The sequence below is a fragment of the Aquarana catesbeiana genome, linkage group LG13 (genome assembly GCF_042186555.1).
Source record: "Aquarana catesbeiana isolate 2022-GZ linkage group LG13, ASM4218655v1, whole genome shotgun sequence".
NCBI lineage: Eukaryota > Metazoa > Chordata > Amphibia > Anura > Ranidae > Aquarana > Aquarana catesbeiana.
In genome coordinates, this window is record NC_133336.1 from 234,625,561 (window position 1) to 234,651,480 (window position 25,920).

A 25,920-nucleotide genomic window follows, 5' to 3' on the forward strand; every position below is an offset into this window, starting at 1 on the left:
ATCTCTGCTTTGCAGGGATAAAACAGAGAGATTGTTCCTTCTGTAGAGAGCCCTGTGTTTATTGCCAACCAAGGGCTCTGGGCTGTGATTGGACAAAGTCGATCAGCAGGTCCCAGCCATGAATCATTGTCCAGGACTTGCTGACAGAATACTGCTGTGCACAATCACATGCACACCCTGAACCCAGAAGCAGGCAGCAACATACTAGTATATCGCTTTGCCTGCATGGGCCACCTGTACAAAGTACGTTGCAGGTGGAGGGGCGGTCTGCAAGAGGTTAAAAAGACATTCACTGCATGTTCATTGTGTTGCAAGGCTGTGGAAGCTGCTGTGTGCCTGCTGTGCACTCACTTGGGAATAGGACCTGGTACAAATCTGTAGGGCCTATGTGCTACATTACTTAACCACCTCCATACCGGGCCATAGTAAAATGACGCCGGCAGGAACACTCTCCCATGATGGACGGGCATCATATGACATCCTCCCGTTCTTGCCGCTCCTGCGGGCCCCCAGGAGCCTGCAGCGAGGCAATCAAGGATGAGGCGTGTCCCTCGGGACACAGCCCATCCCAGATCAGTGTAAAGAGCCAATAAAAATGGCTCTTTACCACATGACCAGCTGTGTCCAATCACAGCCAGTCACATGCACTGTCTTCGTGCACGGCGCTTGAGCAGCGATTGGGGACAAGGCTTGTCACCCTGACACAGCCCATCCCCGATCGCGGTAAACACATGACCGGCTGTGTCCAATCAGCTGGTCACAGAATGTAAACAAACCGCGGTAACAAGCTGTTACCGGGTTCTCCTCCTCACACACCAATCGAGGAGATTGCAGTAACAGCTCGTTACCGCTTACAGTGCACACCAACACACAATGATTGCCCCCCCCAGTAATAAAGAGTACCTAAAGAGTACCTGTCACTAGCCCATCAGAGTACCCGAGTACCTGTCACCAGTCCATCAGATTACCCGAGTACCTGTCACCAGCCAATCAGAGTACCTAATTTCCTGTCACCAGCCCATCAGAGTACCCGAGTATCTGTCACCAGCCCATCGGATTAGCCGAGTACCTGTTGCCAGCCAATCAGAGTACACGAATACCTATCACCAGCCCAACAGAGTACCTGAATACCTGTCACCAGCCCATCAGAGTACTCGAGTACCTTTCACCAGCCCATCAGAGTACCAAAGTACCTATATGCAGCCCATCAGATTACCCGAGTACCTGTCTCCAGCCCATCAGAGTACCCGAGTACCTATCTGCAGCCCATGCCTCATAGAATATACTCTGGGGTGTTTGCTTTCCAAAATGGGGTAATTTTGTGGGTAATTCCACTGTTCTGATGCTCCAGGACCTTCACAAGTGTGATAGGTAGGAATGACATTAGATGTGTAATTTATGCTCTTATAACGCCTGAAGGTACTGCTTCAATGTTGGATCTCTCTATGTGGCCAGGCTGTTTAAAAGTCTCACACATGTGGTATCGCCATACTCAGGAGGAGTAGCAGCAGGGGCGGACTGACCATCGGGCAGTTCGGACGCTGACCGAGGGCCCGTGGCCAGTAGGGGGCCCCATGGCAGCTTTCACTTCGGGGCCCGACCTACCCGTCAGCTAGCTGTGATTGACGGGCAGATCGGGTCCCTGCTCACTGCTAAGAGACTGTAGTGTATACAGACCTCTCGTGATGCGCTCCTCCTCCCCCCCGCCGGCCCCTCCTTCCCTCCCGTCCATCCCAGGTGCTTGTATCTGTCATCACCTCGGACGGACAGAAAAGAGGAGGGGCCGGCGAGGAGGAGGAGCGCATCACGAGAGGTCTGTATACAGCCGCTTCCCGCGCTACTCTGCATCTAGGAAGGAAAGTGCAGCAGCTTGTACCACATGCTGCTATTAAAAAGTTGCTGCACAGCTTCCCACCCACAGTGTCCCCCTGTGCCCCCCACCTCCCCACAGTGTCCCCCTGTGCCCCCCACCGTGTCCCCCTGTGCCCCCACCTCCCCACAGTGTCCCCCTGTGCCCCCCACCTCCCCACAGTGTCCCCCTGTGCCCCCCACCTCCCCACAGTTTCCCCCTGAGCCCCCCATCTCCCCACAGTGTCCCCCTGTGCCCCCCACCTCCCCACAGTGTCCCCCTGTGCCCCCCACCTCCCCACAGTGTCCCCCTGAGCCCTCCACCTCCCCACAATGTCCCCCTGTGCCCCCCACCTCCCCACAGTGTCCCCCTGTGCCCCCCACCTCCCCACAGTTTCCCCCTGTGCCCCCCACCTCCCCACAGTGTCCCCCTGAGCCCTCCACCTCCCCACAGTGTCCCCCTGTGCCCCCCACCTCCCCACAGTGTCCCCCTGTGCCCCCCACCTCCCCACAGTGTCCCCCTGTGCCCCCCATTTCCCCACAGTGTCCCCCTGTGCCCCACAGTTTCCCCCCTGAGCCCTCCACCTCCCCACAGTGTCCCCCTGAGCCCTCCACCTCCCCACAGTGTCCCCCTGTGCCCCCCACCTCCCCACAGTGTCCCCCTGTGCCCCCCACCTCCCCACAGTGTCCCCCTGTGCCCCCCACCTCCCCACAGTGTCCCCCTGTGCCCCCCACCATGTCCCCCTGTGCCCCCACCTCCCCACAGTGTCCCCCTGTGCCCCCCACCTCCCCACAGTGTCCCCCTGTGCCCCCCACCTCCCCACAGTGTCCTCCTGAGCCCCCCACCTCCCCACAGTTTCCCCCTGAGCCCCCCACCTCCCCACAGTGTCCCCCTGTGCCCCCCACCTCCCCACAGTTTCCCCCTGTGCCCCCCACCTCCCCACAGTGTCCCCCTGTGCCCCCCCATCTCCCCACAGTGTCCCCCTGTGCCCCCCACCCCTCCACAGTGTCCCCCTGTGCCCCCCATCTCCCCACAGTGTCCCCCTGTGCCCCCCATATCCCCACAGTGTCCCCCTGTGCCCCCCATCTCCCCACAGTGTCCTCCTGTGCCCCCCACCTCCCCACAGTGTCCCCCTGAGCCCTCCACCCCCCCACAGTGTCCCCCTGTGCCCTACAGTTTCCCCCCTGTGCCCCCCACCTCCCCACAGTGTCCCCCTGTGCCCCCCACCTCCCCACAGTGTCCCCCTGTGCCCCCCACCGTGTCCCCCTGTGCCCCCCACCTCCCCACAGTGTCCCCCTGTGCCCCCCACCTCCCCACAGTGTCCCCCTGTGCCCCCCACCTCCCCACAGTGTCCCCCTGAGCCCCCCACCTCCCCACAGTGTCCCCCTGAGCCCTCCACCCCCCCACAGTGTCCCCCTGAGCCCTCCACCTCCCCACAGTGTCCCCCTGTGCCCCCCACCTCCCCACAGTGTCCCCCTGTGCCCCCCACCTCCCCACAGTGTCCCCCTGAGCCCTCCACCTCCCCACAGTGTCCCCCTGTGCCCCCCACCTCCCCACAGTGTCCCCCTGAGCCCTCCACCCCCCCACAGTGTCCCCCTGTGCCCCCCACCTCCCCACAGTGTCCCCCTGAGCCCTCCACCTCCCCACAGTGTCCCCCTGTGCCCTCCACCTCCCCACAGTGTCCCCCTGTGCCCTCCACCTCCCCACAGTGTCCCCCTGTGCCCTCCACCTCCCCACAGTGTCCCCCTGAGCCCTCCACCTCCCCACAGTGTCCCCCTGTTCCCCCCACCTCCCCACAGTGTGCCCCCCACCTCCCCACAGTGTCCCCCTGTGCCCCCCACCTCCCCACAGTTTCCCCCTGAGCCCCCCACCTCCCCACAGTTTCCCCCTGAGCCCTCCACCTCCCCACAGTGTCCCCCTGTGCCCTCCACCTCCCCACAGTGTCCCCCTGAGCCCTTCACCTCCCCACAGTGTCCCCCTGAGCCCTCCCCCTCCCCACAGTGTCCCCCTGTGCCCCCCACCTCCCCACAGTGTCCCCCTGTGCCCCCCCACCTCCCCACAGTTTCCCCCTGAGCCCCCCACCTCCCCACAGTTTCCCCCTGAGCCCTCCACCTCCCCACAGTTTCCCCCTGAGGCCTCCACCTCCCCACAGTTTCCCCCTGAGCCCTCCACCCCCCCACAGTGTCCCCCTGTGCCCCCCACCTCCCCACAGTGTCCCCCTGTGCCCCCCACCGTGTCCCCCTGTGCCCCCCCCACCTCCCCACAGTGTCCCCCTGAGCCCTCCACCTCCCCACAGTGTCCCCCTGAGCCCTCCACCTCCCCACAGTGTCCCCCTGAGCCCTCCACCTCCCCACAGTTTCCCCCTGAGCCCTCCACCTCCCCACAGTGTCCCCCTGTGCCCTTCACCCACCCCCCACGGTGACCCCCTGTGCCCTTTACCCCCCACAGTGTCCCCCTGTGTCTTCTATCCCCCCCATGGTGTCCCCCTGTGCCCTCAACCCACCTACAGTGTCCCCCTGTGCCACCCACCCATCTACAGTGTCCCCCTGTGCCACCCACCCCCCCACGGTGTCTTCCTGTGTCCTCCACCCCCACTGTGTCGCCTTCGCCCCTGATGGCTACCCTGAGAGACACTGTGTTAAGTCTGGAGGATCCCAGTGCTCTACTGTGTGCCCTGTGTTTTGGTTTGTGCCCTGCTATTTGCCCTACTGCGTGCCCCATGGCCTGTGATGTGCCCTGCTGTGTACCCCCTTATGTGCCCTACTCTGTGCCCCTTGCCCTGTGATGTGCCTTGTGATGTGCCCTGCTGTGTACAGCCTGTTGTGCTCTACTGTGTGCCCTGTAATGTGCTCTACTGTGTGCCCCATGTCCTGGGATGTGTGCCCTGATGTGTACCACCTGTGTCCTGTGTATCTCCTGATGTGCTCTGTGATGTTCCCCGCTGTGTACCAACTGATGTGCCCTGTACCCCCTGTGATGCACCATGCTGTGCTCAATAATGTGCCCTGATGTGTACAGCATAATAAACCCTGCTGGGTGCCCCATTATGTGTCCTGTGATGTGCCCTACTGTGTGCCCCATGCCCTGTGCCCCATGATGTGCCCCGTGCTCTGCTGCGTGCCATGTGATGTGCCTTACTGTGTGCCCCATGATTTATGTAAGTGGGGCTTTGTGTAGGTGTGGCTTGCATGTGGGCGGAGACACAGGGGGCCCCATGACCTTCTACTGCCCGGGGGCCCCATGAGTTGTCAGTCCGCCCCTGAGTAGCAGAATGTATTTTGGGGTGTAATTTTTGTTATATACATGCTATGTGTTAGAAATATCTTATATATTGACCACTTTGTATTAAAAAATACGTTTTAATTTTCTTTCCACATTTTCTAAAGACTTGTGGAAAAAAATGAACAGTTCAAAAGACTCATTATGCCTCACAGAATATATGTGAATATATAGTGTAATTTATGCTCCTAGAACACCTGCCGGTGCTCTCTGTATGTTGGACCTCTTCATGTGGCTAGGCTGTAAAAAAGTTACATACATGTGATATTGCCATACTGGAGACTAGTAGCAGAATGTATTTTGAGGTGTAATTGGGGCATATGCTGTGTGTGAGAAAAAAAAAATTGTAATTTTCCCAAGAATTGTGGGAAAAAATTACAACTTCAGAAAACTCGCCATGCATCTTAATAAACACCTTGGACTGTCTACTTTTCAAAAAGGGGTCATTTGGGGGGTATTTGTACTTTCCTGACATTTCAGGGCCTCAAGAAATGAGATAGGCCGTCAGTATATCAGGTGTGATCAATTTTCAATGATTGGCACCATAGCTTGTAGACTCTATAACTTTCACACAGACCAAATAATATACACTTATTTGGGTTATTTTTACCAAAGATATGTAGTAGTATACATTTTGGCCCAAATGTATGAACAAAAATTACTTATTTGCAAAATTTTATCATAGAAACTAAAAAAAAAGGTTTTTTTTTCAAAATTTTTGCTCTGTTTTACTTATGTCGCAAAAAAGAATAAACTCATTGGTGATTAAATACCACCAAAAGAAAGCTCTATTTGTGTGAAAAAAAAAATGATAAAAATGTTGTTTGGGTACAGTGTGCCATGACTGAGTAATTAGCAATCAAAGTGTGAGAGCGCTAAAAGTTGAAAATTGGTCTGGGCAGGAAACTTTTACTCCCTTCCTACCCTGGCCAATTTTTAGCTTTTAGCACTGTCACACTTTGGTTACAGTGTTGCATGACCACGCAATTGTCATTCAAACTAAATTTTTATATTTTTTTTCAAACAAAAAGAGCTTTCTTTTGGTGGTATTTAACCACCCCAATACAGTGCACTTTCACCGCCTTCTTGCCCAAGCCATTTTTCAGCTTTCAGCACAGTCACACTTTGAATGATAATTGTGCGGTCATGCAACACTGTACGCAGAGGAAATTGTTATAATTTTTTTCCCCCCAAATAGAGCTTTCTTTTGGTGGTATTTGATCACCTCTGTGGTTTTAATTTTTTGCGCTATAAACAAAAGAAGAGTGACAAGTTTGAAAAAAAAAACACAATATTTTTTACTTTTTGCTATAATAAATATCCAATTTTTTTTTTAAACAGATTTTTTCCTCAGTTTAGGCCGATACCTATTCTTCTACATATTTTTGGTAAAAAAAATCAAAATAAGCGTATATTGATTGGTTTGCGCAAAAGTTATAGCGTCTACAAAATAGGGGATATAGTTATAGCATTTTTTTTATTATTTTTTTTTTTTACTAGTAATGGCGGCGATCTGCGATTTTAATCATGACTACGATATTGCGGCGGACATATCGGACACTTTTGACACATTTTTGGGACCATTCACATTTACACAGCGATCCGTGCTATAAAAATGCATTGATTACTGTATAGGGGTGATCGAGGGGTTAATTATGTTCCTAGGGAGTGATTCTAACTGTAGGGGGAGGGGAGTCACAAGGGGAGGAGACCGATCGGTTTTCCTCTGTACTGAGAACACAAAAAATGACTTTTACAAAAGCCGGTTATCAGCTCTCTTCTCCTCTCCTCATGCATGTCAGCATGAGGAGAGGAGTGCTGATAACTGGTTTTAATTTAAATCTGTGATTAGCTGTGATTGGACACAGTTGATCACATGGTAAAGAGCCACTGATTGGCTCTTTACCCTGATCTCTGATCAGTGTGTAATTTCAGTTCTCCACCCCTTTCTTCTGACAGCTCAGACAAGCTTTAGAAATTCTGCACTTTGAACAGATGTAAAGAAAAGAAGCCTGAAGATAAACAGGCACAGTTTATGTAGGAGGATTTGTTTCATCTCTGTGTATCACCTGAGGCCAACCAATTCACTGGCTATATGTAAGAGTTTACAACCACTTTAAGGTAAAAAAACTTCCAATGCCTGTTCTCCTCTCCCACTCTCGAACACTTGCCTGAGTCCTGTATCGAGCCAGTGATGTGCCTGTTTGCAGGTCTTCTCTCCTCTCTTCCTGGTCTCACAGGCCATTGGCTCCTGCTGCTTTCAGTCAAATCCTGTAAGGAGGGAGTAGGGGCGGAGCTGAGCTGTATCTGTCAGTGGATGCAGATAGCCCGGTTCGGGAGGGCAGCTGCATGTGTGACCCAATAGCAAGAATGCAGAATGACAGGAGTCAGAGGTGGAGTTCCTGATCACATGATCGCAGTGAATGGCTGCCAGCACTGAACAGAGGTGCACCATAGACTCCCTGCTGCTACAGGTATGTGTTATACAGTTGGCAAGAGGTTAACATTACCCTTCTTAAATATTTTTTTTATAATGTATATTTGTAGAAATTCTTAGTCGATGATACATTTTTAACATCTGGGTCACTGTGCATCAATGCAAGTTAACAACATGTTATTTAACATTATTTTATAGATTGATAGACAGTATTTTCGATAGGCTACTCCCGATCACAGTGACATGTTTTATGGAAAGCTTTTGGTGGTAGTGCTGCTGGACATACCGTACATCGTGGGAAGTTGTGCTGGCTGGCAAAGGCCTTGTCTACTTGGATGGAAGGGGTGAAGGATACAAAATGACAGCCAGAGATGCCAATGTTTAGCACAGTGTATAACAGAGACAGCTGGAATGCAGAGTCTGGTCTTAGAGTGGGCAGGCCGGCTCTGTGTGAGGCACTTACCAGGAATGTGCGGGGAGGAGACCAAGGGGACACATTGCACCTAGAAAGGGCTACAGGCAGTCCCTGACCCTTCCACTGGGAGGACCGTACATTGCTATCAGAGGCCCTGGTCCTGTGCACACTGCCTGCTTTACCTCAAGGAGTTCAATCAGCCATCTCAGCTGAATTAGTAAAAAAATTATATTGCTACATAATATCTGAATGTAAGATGGACACATAATTTTCTGTAATATTAAAACATGAGATTAAAAAGCAGTGATAAAATCTATGTTAATATTATGAACATTACAGAAGAGAATAATAATATCAACATTTTCAATTTCTACTTTAACCTGAGTCATAAAATATTTCCATTACATTCCCAGATATTCAGGAAAAACACAAAACATGTCTGATGGAGAAGACTGAGACTCTAGTGGAGCATAGACCCCCTGGAACTACTCTGGAACCACAAAGATTCCTCATTAATGAGCATTATGTGAACTTGATTGTAGTCTCCACTAATCAGTTCAGGCAGCGTCCCCAGAATGAGCTAATACAGACTGGGGTAACACATGAGAAATGCTTGAAGAAAACACAAACTGGACTGGAATGTATTTCCCCCAACAGGCTGTTCCGATGGAACCCCCAGTCACACTGTGTACCACATGCAGTAATGGTGAGCGGAGTGTCAGGAATAGGAAAGACCACACTGATGCAGAAGTTTGTCTATGACTGGGTGACCGGAAAACACTACCAGAGATTTTCTTTTGTCTTCCTCTTCAGATTCTGGGACCTTAATAAACTGAGAGAGGTCAGCTTGGAGGAGATGATTCTTCATCAATATCCATATCTGGAGAGTCAGATTGGAAACATTTTACGAGATCCAGAGAGACTTCTGTTTATATTTGATGGTTTGGATGAAAGTATTCACCAAATAGATTTCAGATCAAGTAGACTCTTTGCTCACAGGACAAAATGTGGTGATATTGTGGTCAGTTTGGTGAGGCAGAGTCTTCTTAAGGGTTGCTGTGTACTGATAACCAGCCGTCCAATCAGACTGACATCAGTTGATACAAGTGTTTTCCAGAGAATAGCTGAGATCATGGGATTTCTTCATGGAGACAGACTGAGGTTCTTTAAAAATTTCTTTGGAAATGAGGAATTATCAGAAAAGGCTTTTCATTATGTGCAGGAGAATGACATACTGTACACTTTCTGTTATATCCCATCATACTGCTGGATCATCTGTACAGTGTTATCAATGTGCTTCAGATCCCAACCAACAATTACTGATCAGCTGAAGACACCATTATCCAAAACAGTGACACAACTCTTTGTGACTTATGTCTCCAACATTCTGACCAATCACAGCCAGAATAAAGATGGGGGTCACACTGACTGGGAACTGCTGACATCTGTTGGGTGGATGGCAGAACATGGAGTCATGAATCACCTGATTGTCTTTGATGAGTGTCACCTGGAGTCATTCAGTGTGAAAAATTATAAACATCTCTTTTCATCTTTGATGATGGAATCTGGTCAGCCTCCTGATGTGGATTACAGCTTCTTACATCTCACTCTTCTGGAGTTTTTTGCTGCTTTAGTTCATTTTACTAACTATAATCCTGACAGATTACAGGAAACACTTGATAAGGCTGAATCTTGCAAAGGCGGGCGTGCTGAAATATTCCTCCGTTTCCTCTGCGGTCTCTCAGACTCTTCTACTAGATCCATGTTAAAGTCTCATGTGGGAGAATTGTCTACTCAGGCTGCCAGACATGTCATCACCTGGATCCAGAAGAAAATACCAGACCAAAGATCTGACAAATATATAAAAGACAAGCGAGGTCTTCTTAATATATTCTATTATCTCTATGAGAGCAGGAATAAGGCTCTGGCGTCACAATGTATTGGAACAAAAAAAGTTGATTTTTCTGAAGTCTCCCTCACTGCTTCGGACTGCTCTGTGCTGTCTTTTATCCTTCAAACCTGCAGAGAGACAGAAGAAGTAAATCTACATTCATGTAGCAATCAGAGTGAAAAATTGAGGAAACTAATACCGGCTCTAAACAACTTCAAGAATTTAAGGTAAAGAATAACCTTGTGTTATATTGGAATTATCAGCAGTTTCCCCAAATAAATTAGTGATTATTGCTGCTGCTTATATTTTATTATACTGTATGTGAACTCTATAAGTATTTATGTACATATATGTATTGGATAGCTGCACAGAATGAATGGATAAGTAGAGGTAGCGGATGGGATGTCTGTGTCAGACACATACTGTAGCAGTGCTACAGAAAAATGGTGACCAATCACACACACAAGATGCCCAAATCACTATGACCAAGACTAAACCTGGTAATGTAAGATGGCTTCAGCTCTATCTCCACCCACAGGAGAGGTGCCTCAGATATGTTACGCCCCCTAGGTGGCTTAAAGTGGTTGTAAACCTCAGAAATGAAATATGAAAAACGCACATCCTTCTATACTGTGTCCTTGTCTTTCTCCAAAGCACTGAGTCTCATTTCTCTCTGCTGCCTGGTTACTCTATTAGTTTGGCTTACTTCTGGCAGCTTTTCCTGACACCAAGAGTTAAAATGGTGATGGGGAGGGAGCAGCAGCCTGTAACTCATTCACAGCTGTGCTTGTTCTACGTACTGTGTGAAAGGGATGTGTCTCAGCCCTTCCTTCTCAGAGCTCAGGCTTACTCAGCGGTCGGTTAATTGCCAGTACTCTTCATTCCCTTCATTCCACAGTGACTCACCTGATGATCATATCCTGCTCCTCAATCAGCCTTGCTGGCTATTTAAACTGCCTGGATCAGATCACCTGTGCTTTCGCCTTGGTCAACATATCGTAATACTCTCTGCTGTGTTTTCCTGATAAAGACTTTTTCCTGGCTGATGTTCCTTTTGGTTCCTGATTCCGTTTACTGCTTCTGACTATGCTGATCTCTGGATTGCCATTTTACTGGCTTGCACCGATTACCCGCTCTGTTTTGACCACATTTATGCTGTTTGTACTATTTTACCATTTTATTAAAAAGTGATTTTTTTTTACTGCACTTCTGGCTCAGTCTAATTCATGGTTCCTGACACAGAGCTGTCGGCTGTGTGAAGACTTCAGATCCCCACCCCCTGCTCCTAGAGGAGAAATCCTTTCATATTTGTGTTTTCAGAATGATCTACAGAAGAAATGACTGCAGACACACAGCTACAACCAATGTAGGAGTATTTGTTTCACTCTGTGTATCACATAATGCTAGTCACTTAATTGGGTACATGTGAAGGTTTACAACCACTTTAATCCTTTTTTTTAATCAAATTATGTTTATTAATATTTTGCATGAGGTATAAACAGCGCATCTAACTGCTCAGCAAAGATTAGTGCACAAATACAAAATACAAATTGGTGTAGATGAGGGTTCAGCCAAAGCAGGGAGGCCAGAGAAAAGTCATCCTGACTAGAGTCATTAAGGTGATGAATGTGGCACCAGGCCTCGAAGGTCGCATTCATAGAGCCAGTGATAGGAAAGTCCGCTCTAGGCCATCTATATAACAGAAACTTCAGACTGTCATGTGGAATTGAATACAAAGAGCTGCGCTTAGAACAGTAATTTAGGTGTGCTGCCTCCCTTAAAAGAGCTTCCCTAGGGATTCTCTACTAACTAGAATTATATTAACAAGGGTTGTGGCGCTTCCTATGGGGTAATAGATGGGAGGGGTGGTTACCCAGATGGTTTCCCTCAATAGATCCCAATAGAGGTACCTGGTATCTACCAGGGAAAAAAACTTAGTTGCCGTAAGGGTATATATGTCTGTGCCTACACACATACACATATATATCCACATGCATCCGTGTGTATCAGCAGATATAAATAAATAGATAGGTAATGTCTTCAAGGGGTCTGGCCTGAGGCCCCTAATACTGTGGTAAATCTGCACCATATACCACCACTAGGTGAAAATATCTATACCATATATACGTAAACCTTATATGCTCTACTGATCCAAAATAATTCAAACCATCAAAATAAACCTCTGCTCCCCGTGCAGAAAAAACATGTGTAAATATGAGTAAAAGGACTTTACATATTATATCAAAATAGTGCAAATAAACGTATTATAATCAAATAAGTCCAAAGAAAACCAAGGTTAACAATTTTGCAGTAATTATAGTCCATTAAAGTGAAAAAACTTTTGTGAAAAAACTTATTTGTGAAAAAACTTGTTCAGATCCAATGTTTCAACAATTTCGTGACTTGAGTGCTCTCGGATAATTCCTGTGACTTTTGTGCACCCCCTTGCGGGTCCCCACTCACCAGATCCAACAGCCCCAAAAGGGGCGACCAGCATAAGATGTCTCAATCACGGTCTCCTCTCCGCGGCAGTTATGCAGGCTCCTCAAGGTGGTTTCCGTGCCGTTGATTTCCCCAATGGATTCCTCCAATCTCAGATGGAACAGGTTGCAAGGGGAGTTGCGATCCCAATATTCTCTCCCCCACCTTCCTACCGAGCATCCAGATAGTTTCCTACTATTGGGTTCAATGTTCGCAGTGGCTCCCCACTAAGATCCTATAGCCCCAAATGGCCACCGTTCACCACCGGTCTGGAAAGAGTTTCATAGGAGAGAAGACATCATGCAGTCCCAGCTGCTGGATCCGGACTCCAAAGCAGGCATGCCACAAGAGGATTGTCGTCTCTGATTAGAGAACACCTCGATCCCAAAAGACCACCAGAAGGGGTTCCCCACCTTGTTGGTGCGTTTAGCAGCCTAAGATGTGGGACTGCGTGCTGGGAGAGGCTTGAACTCAGACGGACTCCGACATAGGTAAGAGCTTACCCTGAGTGTAGGTGTTGATCTTTGTCCTTTTGTCCTCAAAGATCAACACCTACACTCAGGGTAAGCTCTTACCTATGTCGGAGTCCGTCTGAGTTCAAGCCTCTCCCAGCACGCAGTCCCACATCTTAGGCTGCTAAACGCACCAACAAGGTGGGGAACCCCTTCTGGTGGTCTTTTGGGATCGAGGTGTTCTCTAATCAGAGACGACAATCCTCTTGTGGCATGCCTGCTTTGGAGTCCGGATCCAGCAGCTGGGACTGCATGATGTCTTCTCTCCTATGAAACTCTTTCCAGACCGGTGGTGAACGGCGGCCATTTGGGGCTATAGGATCTTAGTGGGGAGCCACTGCGAACATTGAACCCAATAGTAGGAAACTATCTGGATGCTCGGTAGGAAGGTGGGGGAGAGAATATTGGGATCGCAACTCCCCTTGCAACCTGTTCCATCTGAGATTGGAGGAATCCATTGGGGAAATCAACGGCACGGAAACCACCTTGAGGAGCCTGCATAACTGCCGCGGAGAGGAGACCGTGATTGAGACATCTTATGCTGGTCGCCCCTTTTGGGGCTGTTGGATCTGGTGAGTGGGGACCCGCAAGGGGGTGCACAAAAGTCACAGGAATTATCCGAGAGCACTCAAGTCACGAAAATGTTGAAACATTGGATCTGAACAAGTTTTTTCACAAATAAGTTTTTTCACAAAAGTTTTTTCACTTTAATGGACTATAATTACTGCAAAATTGTTAACCTTGGTTTTCTTTGGACTTATTTGATTATAATACGTTTATTTGCACTATTTTGATATAATATGTAAAGTCCTTTTACTCATATTTACACATGTTTTTTCTGCACGGGGAGCAGAGGTTTATTTTGATGGTTTGAATTATTTTGGATCAGTAGAGCATATAAGGTTTACGTATATATGGTATAGATATTTTCACCTAGTGGTGGTATATGGTGCAGATTTACCACAGTATTAGGGTCCTCAGGCCAGACCCCTTGAAGACATTACCTATCTATTTATTTATATCTGCTGATACACACGGATGCATGTGGATATATATGTGTATGTGTGTAGGCACAGACATATATACCCTTACGGCAACTAAGTTTTTTTCCCTGGTAGATACCAGGTACCTCTATTGGGATCTATTGAGGGAAACCATCTGGGTAACCACCCCTCCCATCTATTACCCCATAGGAAGCGCCACAACCCTTGTTAATATAATTCTAGTCAGACTGTCATGTGACCCCAGGATGGCAGCTTCCAAAACAACCACTTTAATCTTTGAGGCTGCTTCAACAATTAAAGCACACTAGGGGATGAAACGCATCTGAGGGACCTCTCCTGCAGGTGGAGAGCAGAGCTGAAACCATCTTGCATGAACTGGTTTAGTTTTGGTCACAGTGAGTCCTCTATGTGATCAGTTTCAATTTTTCTGCAGTACACTGAAGCCTGACAAGCAGTTAGCAGCTACAGTCCAGCTACATAATCTCCCCATAAAGGAATCTTTGGATTCAAAGAGGTAAAAAACAGCAAAGGAACTAAGTGAAAAAAAGTTAAGAAGAAACTAAATCGATTTTTTCATTTCATATGAAATACATCAGGTAATGGAGGCTGCCACCAAAGTGTGTTGGGATGAAGCAAGAGCCCTCATCTTTGGCACTGGTTTGAGTGCCACAATCAAATCAAGTACTGAAGTCTTAGAGTGCCAATGCACATTCAGGATAATCTTTTCTGAACTGTTTCCCAGTGAGTCATATGTAAGTCTTTGTGGGGTTCATACTATTATCTTGATCCTCTGTTCCCTGGGTTGAGATGACAACTCCCCACTACTGATAGTGTATTGAACATAGGTAGGAAGAGGAAAAAGAGGGAGAAGGAATTCGTCCCTGGATCAGAGAAAGCAAGGAAAAGGGAAAGAAAGGGAAAAAGAGAAAGCGTAAGGAGGAAAGGAAAGGAAAGAGGTGACCCGTCCGGGGGGGCCTACCGCCAACCATTCCTGGAGTCAGCACCTTGTGTTCGGAACCTGCAAATAGGCAAGCCAGGGGGACCATATTTTATTGAAGAGGGATTGTTTGTCTCGCAAGACACTTACCATTATTTCATTTAACAATATTCACGTGAGTTTACACTTCATTAAAGCAATAGAAATTTTGGCTGCTAAGAACATAAAGTATATTAAAGAGGAACTGCAGTCTGCTCACATAATTTGTAATAAAAACATCTTTGCCATTCTGAAGCTTCCCTCCAACCACTTTGCATATTATTTTATATATACTGTGATTCTGTACTTGCCAAATAGGCTGCAGAAATCTCCCTCCACTAAGTCTGGCTGCAGCCATTTTAACTGTGGGCAGCTGAAGCTGCTGCCTGTTCACTTCCTAGATTTACACAGACACACAGAGGCATGCCTCCAGCTCTGCAGCCCTTCAGCTTTCATTGGCCCTCTTATGACTCATCGCCCCTCCCTTTCTGGCAAACTCTCACAAGAGTGAAAGAGAGAGCTGTGCATGATGTCAAAATCCTAGGCTAATGACCAGACAAGAAACAGGAAGTCGGCTGTATATGGTATTTACTGGCAGAAAAAAAATGTTTTATTATCCAAAGTTAAAACAACAAGGGCAGAAGATTTAATAGATGGAAAGTTGAAAAAATGATTGAAGTTCCGCTTTAAGGTCTGTGTGTGTCTCTGGACATTTTTGACTAGATTATTCAGTAAGGCAATACTTGCATCTTCAGTAATATTGACCATCATAACTGAAAAGATAAGAGAATATACCCTCATCCAGCAGTGGCGCACTTTTGGACAAGTCCACCATACATGCAAAAACGTACCTGTCTGGCCACATCCCCTGAAGCAGGAGGCCGACAAGCGGTGTGCTCCATTTTCGACAGTCCTCCACCTCAGGAACTATGTCCAGGACCCTCTCCCACACCATCTGGTAAGATAACCTGAGGGATTAGAGAATAATTTATACAGCTTGGAAAGCCCCCAAGAGAGGCCTCCTGCGTGCACCTGTTCTCAAACATGGTATGTACTGCTAGGTCTGTGTTGTTTTTCTGTAATGTTTTAAGGAAAAGGTAGATTTGCTGTAAGTGGATATTCTCTGTGGGGGGCATCTCCAGGCTGTTCATGAAGTATGATGGAGGGCGTATCCCTCTATGGTCAAGATAGTCCCCTATGCGGTAAAGATGCTTGTTTAACCTCCAGCCAAAGCCTTCAGATTACATACCTGGTGGAAACAAGGGGTTGCTAAAGAGAAGAGCCGCTGGTGTATAGGTAGAGCATAGGGGCCATCTCCTACAAATCGTGTCCCACAAATGAATCACTATAACATTTTTTTTATAAAAATCAATTTTCTGGAGTTTTATAAAGGGATCTGATATACGGTGGGTATAGAAAAGAATCACTTCCTTTTACAATAATCACATTTCTTTGCTTTGCAGACAGACACAGTTTTTGTTTTATCCATCTATATTTACTCATTGCAACTTATAATATCCAAGTAAAAGATATAACACCAACATGTCAGAAAAAATTTAAAAAAACGGTATCACTGAGTTGGGAAAAGGATCACCCCCTTGTATCAGTATTTTGTTGAACCACCTTTTGCTTTAATTCCAGCCTTTAGTCCATTGGGAAATGCCTCTACTAACTTTGCACATCTAGACTTTGAAATGATTGGCCACTCTTTCTTGCAGAACTGCTCAATTTCAGTTAAATTTGATGGTGACTGTTTGTGGACTTCAGTCTTCAAGTCATTCCACAGATTTTTAATTAGGTTTAAGTCTGGGCTTTGACTAGGCCATGCAAGGACATTCACCTTTTTCTCCTTCAACCACTGTGTGGTCATTTTCGCTGTGTCCTTTGGGTCATTGTCATGTTGGAAGATAAAACTTCTTCCCATTTACAACTTTCTGGCAGAGCTCAGCAGATTTTCCTCAAGAATTTGACGGTATTTTGCCCCATCCATTTCCCCTTCTATCCTGGCAAGCGTTCCAATCCCTGCTGCAGAGAATCACCCCATAACAGGATATTACCACCTCCATGCTTTACTGTAGAAATGGCGTTGTTTGGATGGTGAGCTGTATGGGATTTTCGCCAGACATATCGTTTGGTGTTGAGGCCAGATATTTCAGTTTTAGTCTCATCTGATCATAACACCTTTTTCCATGTGGTCTCAAAATCTTCAAAGTGCATTTTGGCAGAGCTTAAGCATGACTGCAAGTGGCCTTTCATGAGGGATGTTTTTTTTTTCTTGCAACCCTCCCATACAAGTTACATTTGTGGAGATTTTGTAATATTGTTGTCACATGCACCCAATGACCACTCTTTGTCATCAATTCCTGTAACTGCATCAGAGTTGCTGTAGGCATCTTGGTAGCCTCTTTGACCAGTTTCCTCCTGGCTTTTTCATCCAGTTTGGAGATGTCCTGATCCAGGGAGGGTCTGTGTTGTGCCAAATACCTTCCACTTCTTAATAATAGACTTCATTGTGCTTCTAGGCATTGATAAAGCCTTTGACATTTTTTTGTATCCACCTCCTGGCTTATGCCGGTCTACAATTTTATCAGGAGATCTTTTGACAGTACTGTGCCACCCATAATAATTATTACCAGAGGATCCGCGCTTCAGGATATTGAAAACTGCTGCCCCCCTATAAACAGGAAACACCTAAGTGAAACCCAAACGCCAATAAAAAACTGAAAAATAGGGAATGGTGCTGTTATAAAAAAGTGTATTAATACGGTGATTTTTCTTATTATAGATATAAAGTGACAGGTGCTAGATCTGTGCAAGAAAAAACTGTTATAAGAATAGTAAAAGTGTATCAATACAATAATTTTTCTTGTTATAGATATAAAGTGACAGGTGCTAAGTTTGTGCAAGAAGAAACTGTAAACAATATGCGTATGAGAACTCCGTCACTATAACATGTGAGTGGAAAAAAACACAGAAAACACACAAAAAACTAAAGTGACATGTACTTATAAATCTCATATAGATTAATCCTTTGGAGTAAGGATCTAAAGTGACAAGTGCAAAGATATAATAAATATGTGTAAAAATGGAAATTAATATATAAATCAATGTGCAATTGGAAAACCAGAAATAATACAATTCATCAACCCCCTGTGTATTATGTGAAAACGTATATAATGTGTAAAAACAGAATCAGAACGTCCATAAAGGTGACGTAGCGTTCCTTCCAATATGTTTGAAATTCTCTTTTACAGTGGGATATAGGTGAAAGAGTGCAGTGATTGATAGCAATATTCCCCTTATGTGATTGCACTCACCGGAGCGCCCTCCCCCTGCAGGGGTGCGAGCGTAAAATATTGATCCCAAGGTGCCGATATCCTTCCAGCTCCCAGCAGCACGGTTCTGGGTCATCCACCCGCAGAGAAGGAGGGAGGGAGGAAACAAACACCACTGGCTCCTGTTTCAATAAAGATCCCGGCCAGGCATCCACATGATGTATTTCATAAAACGAAAATAAAGGTAGTCCACATAGCGTAACTCAGTTTCATACGTTTATTGTAAAAATATTCAAGGAATAGACTTTATAAAATATGAAAGTTTAAAAATAGGACAGGGAGCTTGCAGGCTCTCGTGCTCTCCAAACGCCACCCATAGTTGATTGTTTGCTTCAGTTGCACTACCAGGGACCAAAATACTCCAGGAAAGCTCTTTTAATGCTGAGCTAATCAAAATGACCACAACTGATCAAAGTTAAAAGTCAGATGGCTTTGTGTGCCATTGAGAAGGTAATTAGTAGGGATGCGCTTCGAGTTCAAGTCAAACTCATGTTCGACTCAAACATCGGCTGTTTGCTAGTTCGCCGAACAGCGAACAATTTGGGGTGTTCGCGGCAAATTCGAAAGCTGCGGAACACCCTTTAAAAGTCTATGGGAGAAATCAGACATATGGAATTTATGGGGACCCCATGCCAGTTTTTTTTTATTTTGGTTCGGGGTTCCCCTGTAAATCCCATGCAGTTTTTATCAATGAACTTTTATGTGTATTGTCGGACCGGCAATTCATTAATAGCCGCGAGTAGTTTTAAATTACTTTTTTTCCTTTGAAATGTCATTTTGCTGTCAGACTGTTCTAAACAGGGGAAACATGCGCCCCTTTACGGGCATACTATAGACACCCCCCAGGTATGAAATTTAAAGGAATATTACACTTTTATTGTTCCACTTTAAGCATTATTAAAATCACTGCTCCCGAAAAAACGGCTGTTTTTTAAAACTTTTTTTTGCATTGATCCATGTCCTCTGGGGCAGGTCCCGAGTCCCCAGACCCTTTTTAGGACAATACCATGCAAACTAGCCTTTAAAATGAGCACTTTTGATTTTGAACGTTCGAGTCCCATAGACTTCAATGGGGTTCTAATGTTCGTGCAAGTTTTGGTCTGTTCGCAAGTTCTGGTGTGAACCGAACCGGGGGGGGGTGTTTGGCTCATCCCTAGTGATTAGCTACAATTGATTGACTTTGCAAGTCGTTTTTAGAGGGGGTGATCATTTTTCCAACCCAGTGATTGTTTTATTTTTTGTTTTTTTTTTCTGACATGTTGGTGTTATATCTTTCACTTCGATGTTATAAATTGCGTAAATACAGCTGGATAAAACAAAACTGTGTCTATCTTCATTTCAGGCTGCAAAGCAACAAAATGTTATTATTTTAAAGGGGTGATTATTTTATATACCTACTGTAAATTATTTCAATAAAGAGAAATTAAAATGAGTTCCATTTATGTAGAGAATCGTTACATTCATTCCTGGTAACATTCTGGTAACATTCTTTTCTTCTACAGATTGTCCTCTAATCTCCTGACAGACAGTTCCTGCCCCCACCTGGCATCTGGAATAAGAAATAATCAGACACTGAGGACATTGGACCTGTCTGGGAACAACCTGGGGGGTCCTCATTTCAGGGATCTGATGGAAGCTCTGACAACAAGCCGGATAGAGGAATTACAGTGAGTATAACAGGACTGACTGACACAATAATATTCTGGGGAAATTTACATCCTAAACTTATAAAAAAAGATGACATTATCAATAAAATTGAATCTTGTTTTAATAAAAAAAATTCAATAAAAATTATCTTGTTTTTGGAAGTTAATAACACAACAAAATAGTATTTTCCTTGAATTTAGTTAGTCTCATATTCAGTTTATTTGAATATCTGGTAAAATAGATGACCGGATAGGCAGTCATACATGGGGGAATCTCATTTTACTGCAATAAGCAATTAGAGCCTCATACATACTTTTTTTTTTACCTGATATGACCATACACTGTTATGTTAGATATCTCCCCTGTGAATAAAGAACTTTTATCAGCAGAGATACTGTAAAGTCCTGCACATACGGGCCGAATGTTGGGAGACAACGGCCGGTTAAAAAAAAATGTCTGACATTCGGCCTGTGTGTATTTCAGTAATGCTGTCAGTCATCAGACGTGCATGCTGGAAAAGCTGCAGCCGACCGACTCCCAATCAGTACTCTCAGTCAATGGCAGAGAGCGCTGATTGGAGTGTTCTGGTGGGGGGCTGTCCCCCTGTCAGAAGACAACAGCTCAAAGGGGGAGATTGCTGAACTTGCCTCACATTGGCTAGTACAGCGGCTCCGACCGGAGCTGGGTTGCACACACACGCTTGGAATTTCCGACAACAAATGTTCGATGGGAGCTTGTTGGCGGAAATTCCGACCGTGTGTAGGCTCCATCAAACATTTGTTGTTGGAATTTCCGACAACAAAAATTTGAAAGCTGGATCTCAAATTTTCCGACAACAAAATCCGTTGTCGGAAATTCCAAGCGTGTGTAGACAATTCCGACGCACAAAATTCTACGCATGCTCGGATTTAAGCAGAAGAGCCGCACTGGCTATTGAACTTCATTTTTCTCGGCTCGTCGTACGTGTTGTACGTCACCGCGTTCTTGACGTTCGGAATTTCCGACAACATTTGTGCGACCGTGTGTATGCAAGACAAGTTTGAGCCAACATCCGTCGGAAAAAAATCCAGGATTTTGTTGTCGGAATGTTCGAGCGTGTGTACGCGGCATATGTGTGTACCAGGCTTAAATAGAATATCAGATAAAAAATCACCCTGTCCAATCACTAGCAATGCTGACTTCAGCCTCACAATTGGGGGGATGCAATAAAGAAATAAGGACAGTGTTTTATGGCCCTTTCAAATGGCCTATGCCAAATTCATAAATCTTTACTTCCAATTTCGGTAACTTTACCAAAACGTGCAAAAGATTCAGATATTTCTTAACGGTGCCACTTTTACAAAGTGATGCTATTAATGCACCAAATTCAAAAATAACTACCTCCAGTTTGTAGATAATGAAACTGGGTAATTAAGACCTACTCTAAATTGGCATACAGAGACAGGCAGAGTGCCTGCCCCTGTCTGTAGTGTAGCAGAGTGGCATATTCGGTGCTACTACTCCCTCCTTGGCCACCAGTTGTTAAGGAGGCTCTCAGCTACATTCCCAACCAGGTCTTCTTTCACCTTGTAAATAATGTTGCAGTGTCTGTATGGACATTCTGGTCTCAGTGCACCTCCACACTGTACAGAAGTTATATGTATCTGTGACCCATACTGACATTTGTGGTGGGGAGGCTTCATTGTAATTCTAAAGAGTGTCCTAAACACTCTTTTTCAATTCCAGGGACTGTCTGCTGATACCATTCATGCTCCATACACTAGGAGATTATAGCACAATACGAGTCATGTCAGTGGTGTTCTGTTGTCATTCTGTGTATGGAGATATCACCGTCTCTACACATGGAGGACAATATTGGGGGTCTACTCCATTATAAAATTTTTCTTAAATTCAATGTCCTGGAGTTTCATAAAGTGTATTACTACTGGCGAGTTGTGTAAGAAGTATAGCAACTGGGGCATTAGAATCATTTTGATTAGGTTGGCCTTGCCTGCCAGCGACATTTTAAGGTTGTTCCATGTATTAATCTTATCCCGAAACCAAGATAGTAAGGGATATACATTTAGGGAGCAATAATCCCTGAGTCTGGGCAAGATTTGTATGCCCAGATATTTGAAGCTGGTAACCACGGGGATAGGACAAGAGTCGGGAAGTTCCACCTCCTGGTCCTCGTCCAGCATCATCAGGGCTGACTTAGACCAGTTTATGGTCAGACCAGAATAGTGGCCAAACTGCGTTATTATGGACATTACCACTGGCAGAGAGTGGCTGGGATCCCCCAGAAAGAGTAACATGTCATCCGCATACAACATCATTTTTTCATGCAGGACTCCATACTGGAACCCACAGATCCCGGTGCTGGCCCTTAACAGGGCTGCCAATGGTTCTATAGCAATTGCAAAGAGCAGGGGAGACAGCGAGCAACCCTGCCTCATTCCCCTGCCCAGAGCAAAAGCAGGTGACATTCTGTCCGCCACCCTAATGGTCGCCTGTGGGGAAACATAGAGCAACTTAACCCATGCAATAAACTGGTCCCCGAATCCAAACTTATCTAGTACTGCCCACAGATACCTCCAGCTGCTACTGTCAAACGCCTTGTTGGCATTGAGCAATATGAGAGCCCTGTGACCCCCATTATCCGCTTGAAGCTGCATGTTTATGAATAACCTCCTTAGGTTTGTAGCCGTGGTTTTTTGTGGTATAAAGCCAGCCTGATCCTGGTGAATATGGAGGATACTATCCTGTTCCCATTTCTGCAGGCTGTCAGCGTACTGCCGGTGTGACCGTAAAAAGACCTGAATCTGAGAGGCTATCCGTTCCTGTGAAGTAAACAGCTTAAGCCATGGGGCCCTGGGTAACGAACTGGGTCGTTGGGTGGTCAACCATAAAGCCAGTGGGGAGTGGTCTGATACTCCCCGTGGGAAATATTCCACCTTAGAGGTGTAGCCGACCATGTTTGGGGTACCCACACATAAGTCAATACAGGACAGTGAGCCATGGGTCTTAGAAAAACACAAGAATTGTTTACTGTCTGGGTTGCTAATGCGCCATATGTCAGTCCATCCCACCTCCGCCAATAGGCGGCTAAGAGCAGTGCCCCGGCCGCCCTTAGGTGGCGACTTGGGGGGTGTCTATCTAATCTAGGATCTAAATAGCAGTTGAAGTCTCCCATAATCAGGACCAGAGTATCAGGCTTGTTAGCCAGGTAGGACAGCAGCAACTGCAGCACCTCCTGAGAAAACGGGGGGGGGGATATAAACAAAAGCCAATATCATGGTAATTGTATACAGTTTACAACACAGAAACACAAATCTACCAGATCAATGAGGGAGTCCAGCTCCTGGTAGGCTAGCGCTTTATGTATCAGTACACTCACTCCATGGGAAAAGGCGGAGTAGGTGAAGTGATAGGCCTTCCCGACCAAGGCATACTGTAAGAACCCAACTGTGTCTCCCTGTAGGTGTGTCTCCTGCAGGCCAATTATGGCCGGATGGAATTTTTGCATACCCGCAGAAATCATAGTCCTTTTCAATGGATCATTCACCCCCAGGACATTCCATGACACTATAGGTGTAGAAGACATGGCAAACATACATATAACCACTTGTAGTTACGAGGGAGTCTTTCAAGTATAGATAGTGTTCCCGCATACCACCAGCAGTTGGCCAGTGAGCAATCTGGAGCAATCATCAAATAGTGTAGTACATATGAGGTAGTAATGGAGTAACTTGTACATTAGAAAGGCATCAGGAAACTGAGGTAGAACATCATGCGCAACTGCGCAGCAAAGCAAGCAGAGTGAAAGATAAAGGAGTGGCACTCAGCCTGTGGCCCACTCCCTGCCAATGGGGCAAAACAGGGGCCTTCCAAATATTGTGGGGCTTGATCTTCATAAGCCCTCCTCCTGCCAACAGGGCACAGAAACTTGAGCCATGTCAACCATGGCAACAGGCAAAGTACAGGTGATGTGGACAATCACATTCTGCCTGTACACATGAACTAAAATGGTGAAAAAAAAGTAGGTGGAATTTCACTCGCTGATAGTGGGTATCAAGTATAGGCCCTCTTATAGCCATGTGAAAGCTGAAAAGGTAATTGGGCACCCTTCATGCCTGATAAAGATGATTAAAGCAGCATCAACCTTCTCCATTATCGTGATCCCGGGGGTGGAGATCTTGTTTATTCTGATCCAGCCATCCTGCGGCATCCTGTGCATTTTCAAAAAAGTGATTCTGATCTCTGGCTGTTATTTGTAGCTTGGCCAGGAACAGCATGACAGTGTAGCTGTAGCCTTTGTAGCCGCTTTTTGAAGTCTGCAAACTTGGACCGTCTGTGTTGCACTTCCGCTGAAAAGTCGGTGTAGAAGGATATTCTGGTGCCATTGTACTGCACAGCACCCTTTACTCTGGCCAGTCACAGCACAACCTCACGATCCCTGTAGTTCAGGAGTCTGGCTAGCATCGATCTCGTGGGGTTGCCAGGTGGAAGAGGACGTGGCGGCACCCTGTGTGCCCGCTCCACCATGTAGAGAGGAGAGAAAGCCTCCTTGCCAAACACGTTCTGCAGCCAACCTTCGATGAAGGCAGTGGGGTCCCTGCCCTCCACTTTCTCTGGGAGCCCCACGATGCAGACATTGTTGCGTCTCAGGCGGTTCTCAATGTCGTCAGTTTTATCAAAGGCCTGTCATGCTTGCTGAGCAGCCACCCTCACATCCCGGTTCATATGGGGCATCTGATCCTCTATGTCACTTACTCTACCCTCCACAGCAGTGGTTCTCTCTCTGATCTTCTTAATGTCCTGGCGGAGGAGAGACACCTTCAGCCCCCTAAACTTCTCTTTTAAATCATCCACTGAGGCACTGCATCTATGTACAGCATGCAGTATTTCACTGAGTGTGGGTTGGGGGCTATGCTCTGATTGCATATCAAACAGGTTGAGCATGGGATCAGGGACAAACTCCATAGCTTCAGTGACATCCAGCCTGTCTACATTTTCCCTGTCTGCCTGTTCTGTGGATACTGCAGGGTGCTTTGCTTTAGCCTGTGAGGATTCTGCATGGCCTGTCAGCTTCTGTTTATAGTATAGCATGTCTCTGGGCTGTTCTTTATTCTTAGGAGGTTTTGTGCACTTACCCCCCTGCTCCGGTTTCTTGTCCGGGCCTCATGGCGTCCTCTGAGGCTGCGACTGCCAGGCGCCATCTTGGAAGTCCTGAGAGGCCGCAGTGTCTCCCCGGTTCCCATGGGTCATAATGCCCATTTTTTCGGCAGCCACAGGGTCCTGGGGTGTCAGGGGAACAGCGGGCACCGGTACCGGTCGGTTTCGGGCTTCTGAGGTAGTGAGGGAAGGATTGTTAACAGGATCACCAGCGGGAGCTCCATGTAACAGGTCTGTTCACATGCCTCCTCAGGCCATGCCCCCGGAGTTTCATAAAGTGATCTAATATAAATGATTCCAATAAAGAAAAATGAGTTCCATTCACGTAGAGCAGGGTTCTCCAAAATTTCCAAAGAAAGGGCCTGACCTTACTGACCTTCAGACATTAGGGGCACTGGACTGTGCCCAGTGGGGGGTAAACAATGCCCAGTGTTTGGTATTAGGGGGAGAAATAGTTGGTGTCGGTGGGAGGAATAGTGCCCCATTTTTGTTGTCAGTGGAAGGAATAGTAGAGAATAGAGAATAGTAGTAGAGAATAGTTAAATTCATTCCTGGGGGAGAAATTAATTTTCTTCTGGTAAAATTCTTCTCCTCTTCTACAGATTGCGTTATAATGACCTGACAGACAGTTCCTGCCCCCACCTGGCATCTGGAATAAGAAATAACCAGACACTGAGGATACTGGACCTGTCTGAGAACAATCTGGGGGGTCCTCATTTCAGTGATCTGATGGAAGCTCTGACAACAAGCCGGATAGAGGAATTACAGTGAGTATAACAGGACTGACTGAGACAATAATATTCTGGGACAGTTTAACATTCCAAACATTATAAAATCTAATTATTGGATTCCGTAAGTAGCCAATCCCAGACTGTTGTCTAAATCTTATCATACTCTGTTATCAGCTATAAAATAATTTTTTTTAACCACTTTCCGTCCG

At 46.3% G+C, this 25,920-nt stretch overlaps 1 protein-coding gene across 3 annotated transcripts in view; it reads left to right on the top strand.

The window, feature by feature from the left end:
- The window catches only part of LOC141116970 (NACHT, LRR and PYD domains-containing protein 3-like), a 96,551-nt gene that overhangs the window by 57,665 nt on the left and 12,966 nt on the right, over nt 1-25,920 (top strand). For all 3 annotated transcript variants that reach the window (XM_073609502.1, XM_073609504.1, XM_073609503.1), the window contains 3 exons: nt 8,394-10,098; nt 19,682-19,846; nt 25,583-25,747. In XM_073609502.1, coding sequence (XP_073465603.1) covers nt 8,394-10,098; nt 19,682-19,846; nt 25,583-25,747 — 2,035 coding nt within the window. The remainder of the gene's footprint in view (nt 1-8,393; nt 10,099-19,681; nt 19,847-25,582; nt 25,748-25,920) is intronic.